Genomic DNA, 7,324 nt, shown 5'->3' with positions numbered 1-7,324 from the left:
TTTTTTTTTGATTTCTGAAATACTTCTATCTCTGTGTTTACTCATGTGCTTCATATAAATCTGCAGATGATTAAATGATGTTTCTTTCTTTTCTTTTTTTTTTTTTTCTTTTTTTTTTCTCTTTTTTTTTAAGTAAAGAGACATAGCTATTGTTTGGACATGGTGTGTATGCACATATAAATATTATATACACACATGCACACGTACAAGATGGAAGGAGTTAGTGCTGTGAGGACAAGGTTAGATTTCAGAGCTGATGATGAAAACCAACAGACATAGATTATTATACACTGGAGGGATGACTTTTCTAACAAGGGCAGAAATCGGGAGTAATTCCTTTAAGCCAATAATGCTGTACCACCTTCAGCTTAGTTAAGTGAAAAGCTAGGAGGCCCTAGAACCTTGCTGGCCTTGTCTTGTGACAAAATGTATCCGTTACATCAGTGTAATGCACTCTCCCTCATGACCAAGAGCGCTTCAGAGAGAAACAGGGATTACGAGAACAGCTCTTCATCTGAAATTCTACGTAGATGCAGATAATGGAAACCCTGGTCAGACACCCATCTTTGCTTGCAACATATGAGTGGCTCAATGCAGGAGTTAATTTGGATATTTTTGACAAAATGATCCCCAAGTGAAAAAAATCCTAAGAAAATCCACCTAAATATGACCTTGTACCATTTTACAGAGCATAGCCTCCAAATAGCTGGTAAAGACACCCAGATGGTGTTTGGCTTATGTATTTTAGTCAGATGGTTGATTATCCCCTCGGTAAATTTGTAATCCTCAAGAAAACATTTTGCCCATCTATCTGCATTTGAGAAGAATACAAACTGACTAATAGATAAATAATCCATGTGAAAGTAAATAGCCTTAAAGTAAACAGCCTCCACATTCCATTGATCAGCTCAGTCAGCAAACTTTTTTTATATTGTCACAAATGTTCTAAATATTTTGAAGAGAAACACGCCAGCAGTACAGAGTATTTCCATTTCTGTCTCACATAAGGTCTTTATGAACTCCTCCTTGAATTGATATTGATCCTTCAGCTTGCAGAAATATTCCTCCAATTTATTTTATTTTTGTAGCCGTAGGAATTGTTACTGAAAGAACAAGGAAGAAAATGAGCTGATGTAGAATGGGATCCACACATAAAAATACTATGCAGAGCATAGGCTGACACAGCAGATGCTCTTTAACCATTCCACGTTCCTTAAAATCCAGCAAACCACTCAGGCATTTCTGTGGCAGCAGCCCCTGGCTTTGCCTGGTAATAAAAGACAGTAGTTTTCCACCATGGAAATGTCAAAAACTAGCTAATGTTTCATCCTGAGGATACCATTAAAACATATTTTATCTCTCCTCTCAAAAACAATCCGAACCTTTGGGATCCACCCAGGTGCAGGGGGACATCAAGGTCAAGCTTCAGCCCTTCTTGGACTCTCCCCAATGAGGAGGCTGCTGGGAGGGGTTAAGGTCCAGCAACACACCGACTCCTGCTCATGAGGGAGAAAAGGGGGATAAATGAAGGAGAAGAGGGGAAAACAGTGAGAAGGAGTGGGTGTGGTGGGAGGTTTAGCCAGCTCAGCCCCCCGAGGTGGGGGAAACTCTGTCAAAGAAGTTAAGGCAGCCAGAAAGTTCTTGAGATGGCCTGAGGCATCTCCTGTTAACACTACCCAACCAAACCCAACAGACACCTTTCTTAGTGGTGTCGAGAAGAGCTGCTGGTAAAAGAAAGATTTGGGTAACAATCTGGACCTGTCCTCCACTTCTTGCAGCCACTGTGATACGGGTGAAGTTTTCACCTGCTGCTGCCCCGAAGCTGAAACAAGCCCTGAAGAACAGGAGCATGTGTGTGCGTGGAACCTGCATTTTCACACCATCTCAGTTTCTGCCTGCTTGTCACTTTGGTTAACATTTGAAAAATCCATTTCCCAGAGTGACTTTTTATAGAGAACAATTTAAAGCTGGAAGCCAAAGGGACAATCTGCAATTTAATTTGCTTTTTGTTTTCGCTACTGGATAAGATGATGTTTTTAAAAAAAAAAAAAAGGGAAAAAAAAAAAAAGAAAGAAAAAGAAAAAGAAAAAAGAAAAAAAAATCACATTAAGGGTAGTTTTTTGTTTTACTAGCTGGATTTATGGTTTTATCAGGAATGGATAAAACAAAAGTTGGTTTACCAAAATTTGCTCAAGCTTTTCAAATAAGCCGAGCTAAATGGCAGATACAAAAGGCAATGTCTAAGACAGAATTTGGGTCAGCCATCTGCAATAGTGTACTTGCCAGTGTGATCAGCATGAACCTACAGCTAGGGGAGACACCAGGGTCACCCAAATGTGAAGGTGGTGGAATGACCAGGATGGAGGAGCAGCCTGTGAAGGGTCTAGGGAAGCAGAAAGACTGGGTCGTAACAAAGACCATAGACTGTAATTGCTTTCAAAAGGAAAAAGAAAGAAAGAAAGAAAGAAAGAAAGAAAGAAAGAAAGAAAGAAAGAAAGAAAGAAAGAAAGAAAGAAAGAAAGAAAGAAAGAAAGAAAGAAAGAAAGAAAGAAAGAAAGAAAGAAAGAAAGAAAGAAAGAAAGAAAGAAAGAAAGAAAGAAAGAAAGAAAGAAAGAAAGAAAGAAAGAAAGAAAGAAAGAAAGAAAGAAAAACACAAAGAAAGCAGGTGATGTACTTAAGTCTTACTTTCTACATCCTTAATGAAAGGCACTGTTTTTAAAATGGTATTTTTATGCTTAAAACATAAGGTTTTAGATAGACAAAATGTTTGCCAGGAATCCATCTTATATTAGATTTTGGTTTATTTGCTCAGTTTTTAGCATGTTCTATCTAAATATATATATATATATATATTAAAAGAAAGATAAAGGAAAGTAGTAATCGATAGCCATAAATTTCCAGCAATATCACAAAATCCCTCATTAGCTTTCTGAATGCTAAATGTCTCCACTGATTTAACAAAAGACAAGATCTGTACAGTTTCTGAGAAGACAAGCATGATCTCGTAACAGATTGGTATCTCTCTTCTTGGGGCTTTTCAGTGCATTTATTCAATGGTTTTGAATGGACATTACTTAATAGAAACGTTAAATGCCAGTGCTTTGCAACAGTTTTGTTACTGTCTCTTTAAAGTAAACAAACAAAAAAATACATTCAAAAAGCAAGGCTGTTTTGCTCACGTGATGGCAGAGGCTTTGGGCAGCTGCAACATACACTGTTCCTGCTCAGAGACATTACCCAACATCAGTCAGCTGTCATGAAAAGAGTTGCACAGAAAGCATTAAAGGATAAAAAGAAAGATGGGGGGTGGGGAGAATTGAGCAAAATGTCACACATGCCAGCTCATCTTTCCAGAAGGAAGACACCAGAGTACGTATATTTGGGGGAGGAAAAAGGGGGGTAAAGAGCACTAGCATGGAGAAAACTTGACTTCAGGGGAAAACCAGCAGCTCTCTGAAACTCGTTTAGCAGGTTCACATTCCTAATGTAATCTGACTTCTGAGTTGGTTTTGGTTTTTGCCCTATTTCTTACTTTGCTTTCCAAGAGAAATGTAACAAAACTGAGGTAGAAATAATGGTGGGCACACTCCAGCCTGGAAGATTTCTAATGGATGCTAAATGAAGATTGCATCAAGGACAACAGAGCCGTATGCACATAACAAAAACTCAACTTTACAGTTTGGAAAGGGAAATAAATGTACTTTGAGGGTTCAGTTTTGTTTTGTTATTTGTACTGTTTATTTGGTCACAGTCTTCTGTGTTGCTATAACCATCTCTGCAACCCATAGCTCTGCCAGTGACCTACACTGATTCCACTCCCTACAGCTCCACCAAAATAACCTTACAACTGTGACCAGAGCCCCACCCAAAGTAAGCGCCAGCAGTCACAGCTTAAGGTAACTTGCCTCTCGGAGTCCTACCAAGTCTTACATTTGACTGTTTCAGCTGTTAAATAAACTGATTATGTGGCTTTTTTTTTTTTCTTTTCTTTTTTTTTTTTTTTCATCTAAGCACCTTCTAAAGACTGTATCACATAATTATCAAGGAGCAATATGCTGAAAACTCTTACAGTTTACCAACAAGAAAAAATTGTTCTGCTCTGGTTTGATTCGACAAATTGGCAAAAGAACAGTTTCCTAACACTGAAATCCTTCTGTTTCTAATCTTAAAAACTGTAAAGCTTCAGGCATATCACACTTTAGGTTTGTGTTTTTGTTTTTTTTTCCTGGATACATTCAAAGTAATTTTCCTTGCCATTTTCCAATTGTTGAGGTAAACATACATATTTAATATAAAGTAACATTGAAGCCTAGCCTATAACTCTCAGCAGTACATAGTGCTTTCAACACATTCCTTTGAGGTACTGTACAAATCACAATCACTTTCCTGAGTTTTTGCAGACAGAACATTAAAAGAAATGAACTGCAGAAATTAAGGTCCAGATTACCATTACCCTGTTTTACCTGTTCTTAGTTTAACACCACAGAACAGACAGGATTGAGGAATACTGTTGCTCTTAGAATAGCAAAAATCTGGTTCTCTGTCGCAACACAACCGTTCATCTCTTTAGTCCAATAATGTTTGAAGTTAAAGCTCTTTATATTAGCACATGCCACCAATGTAATTGTGAGGCAAACAAAAAATAAAGCACCACTTCAGGCACTTGACAGCAACTAAATCTCAAGAACAGCAGAATGGAATCAACACACAGGGTTCATGTCCTTCTGAAATCAACCCACTTGCACCTTGCTCCTTGGTGAGTATTGTCTAGCTTGAACAGAACTGAGCATCAACATGCGCTTTCTGTCATGTGTGGCTTTTTCAGATCAGCAGCTCTTGTGTGATGCACTTTTCCTTCAAGTCTACCCTGGCTCTTTAGAGGCAAGGTATATTGTAGTCTTCCCAGTACCCTTTGCAATTTTAACACTACTGAAAAGGGTTCTCTACCCTATGTAGCAGGTTCTGTGTGTGCCAACATTCATTACTTTTTTTTTTTTTTTTTTTTTTAGTAGTATCACTGACTGCAACCAAACATTTTGTTCCATTCAACATATGTATCAAGCTCTTTTTGAGATATGCTAGGCTGTATCTTGCAGAAAGCATTTTCAAAGTCTTGATATGTAACTGGCCTCAACTGGCTGGGCATAATGGCTGAAAGGTCTGTGGCTGGCATGGCATGGAGTGGGCCCACCACTGCTTCCTGACACAAGTGAGCCACATCTAGTCCAGAAAAGCCTTCTGTGCGCTGGACAAGCAGTGCAACCTCCTTGTCATTGAGACAGTAATTGTGCTGTGAGAGCAGTTGTACTATTATCTGGTGCCTCGCTGTGCTGTCAGGAAGTGGGATTAAAAGTCGTTTCATGAAGTACCTTCGAAGAGATTCATCAATTTCTTCCGGTTTACTTGTGGCGCAAATTACTACTATTTGGTCCTCAGCAGAAGTCAGTACTGTGTCCAGCTGCATAAGGAACTCGGTTCTCATCCGACTTACTGGACTGTGTTCTTCACTCACTTGCGAAGAAAGAAGCATATCAATGTCACTAACAAAAATCACCGAGGGTTGGCGACACCTTGCCACAAGGAAGGAGGCATGGACAATCTTTTCTCCTTCACCTAACCACTTTGTGACAAGGCCAGAGCCAGTGATTTTGAAAAACGTGGCCCCCAGCTGACTAGCTATACATCTCCCCATTAATGTTTTGCCCGTTCCCCGAGGTCCAAATAAAAGGATGCTCCGAGGTAGAGCAGTCAGTCCATTGAATGCATCTGACCTCAATACTGGCCATAAAACCTCCTCCTTAATGACGGCCTTTACTAGATCTAGGCCAGCGATGTCATTCCAGTCCACGGGAGGTCCTTGGTTGATAATCTCATTGGTAACAAGGTCAATGAGGTGTGTGTCAGTATTCTTCAGTTGCTCGTCCACAGAGTGGTTGGATGAGGTAGCTGCACGAAGTCCCGGGCCTTGCATTGGGTGAGGGAGGAGCTGCCTGTGCTCATCACCGTGCTCATTCATTACTGGGGAGGTATACTTCCCAAATGAGTCACTCGATCTTGAACCCAGCGAGTTTTTAGCAGTACTATAGGATGGGGGTGTGAGAGCCCTGCTGGACTGGCTGCTGAATTTCCTTTGCTGTTCAGAGGACATTAGCTGCTTTGTTGGCTTAAATGCTAAGGATGATGTTTCAGCACTTCTGTCAAATCCATTCCCCCTGTTTGCATTTGAAATGCTGTTGTCGGGCATTCGATACATGGGACTCTGTGTAGATCTCTGTTGGCCATAGCTGTAATTTCCATAACTGGAGTCCATTTCTCCTTGCCCTGCCATGTAGAAAGCTTTCCTTTTGAGAGAGCTGGCTGAACTGTTGGTGAGGGCAGACGGCGCAATGGGTGTCAGACCATGGCCCTGGTAGGAGTAGCTGGGGACAGTAGTAGGGGGCAGAGGGGTTGGAGCGGGGATTCCTGATGGCAGGTAGGCCGAGGGTGGCGGGGCACCCCCAGGGCTGTACCCAGGGCCAACGGCAGTTTGAGGAGGATAAGTGGCAGATGGGTAGCTGTAACTGGAGAGGTTTGAGGTCCCGTTGTAGCCAGGGACAAGGGCTGGTGGCGGCGGTGGCGGTGGGGGCTGTAAAAGCCCCGAGCTATGCAGGGGGGACGGGTGAGGGGATGGAAGTGCAGGTGCTGGTTGGCCACTGTAACTGGTATGCAAGTAGGAGCCATTGTATCCCGCGGCGTATTCCTGAGATGGGAGCCCTGAATGAAGACTGGGAACAGTGTGACTTCCGCAGGTGCTGCTGGAGTAGCTAGGTTCAGCCAGGTTACTGGCCACTCCGGGTGAACTCCCGATGCTGGCTGACACGTCTGCGGGAGGGAGGGCCGTGCTCACGCCGGCTTTGCTGGCAGTGATGACATCTGGTACACAATTCATGGGATACACGCTCTCCGAATTCAGCGAAGGCTGCCAGGGCTCACTTTCATTCTTCCGTCCGTTCACCAGCCCCGAGGGAGCTTCAGTGTAGTTGCTGAGAATAGGCCGCTCAGCTGGGCCCTCCAAAATACCGGAGTATTTTTCTGCATACTTTTTCAAGAGATTAGAGGCAGTCAGAGCTGAGATGTCATCATTTGCCCAGGCGTACTGGTAGGTGCGCTGCAGGTGCCCCCGATACGCTTCCACCTTGTGGGCAGGGGACCGGGTGGTGGAGGTGATATCAAAGTGCTGTTCTGGCCACTGGGCATGCTCCGGCGTCCACTGCATCTTCAAGCCTAGGATATCAAGAGAAAACAAAGTTAGCAGCAAGCTCAGGCTTTTACCAAAGCATTTTAA

General features: G+C 42.4%; 1 protein-coding gene across 5 annotated transcripts in view; it reads right to left on the bottom strand.

Moving 5' to 3' along the window:
- The window catches only part of FIGN (fidgetin, microtubule severing factor), a 99,096-nt gene that overhangs the window by 2,791 nt on the left and 88,981 nt on the right, over positions 1 to 7,324 (bottom strand). For all 5 annotated transcript variants that reach the window (XM_015869164.3, XM_085553003.1, XM_015869163.3 and 2 more), the window contains one exon: positions 1 to 7,263. This exon is cut by the window's left edge and continues 2,791 nt beyond it. In XM_015869164.3, the coding sequence (XP_015724650.1) occupies positions 5,015 to 7,255 (2,241 nt within the window). In that variant the 5' untranslated portion in view covers positions 7,256 to 7,263 and the 3' untranslated portion in view covers positions 1 to 5,014. The remainder of the gene's footprint in view (positions 7,264 to 7,324) is intronic.

Source organism: Coturnix japonica, chromosome 7 (assembly GCF_054131305.1).
Source record: "Coturnix japonica strain WE chromosome 7, WE-NBRP24, whole genome shotgun sequence".
NCBI lineage: Eukaryota > Metazoa > Chordata > Aves > Galliformes > Phasianidae > Coturnix > Coturnix japonica.
Note: the sequence above shows the minus strand (reverse complement) of the source record. Positions and strands in the feature narration are given on the sequence as shown.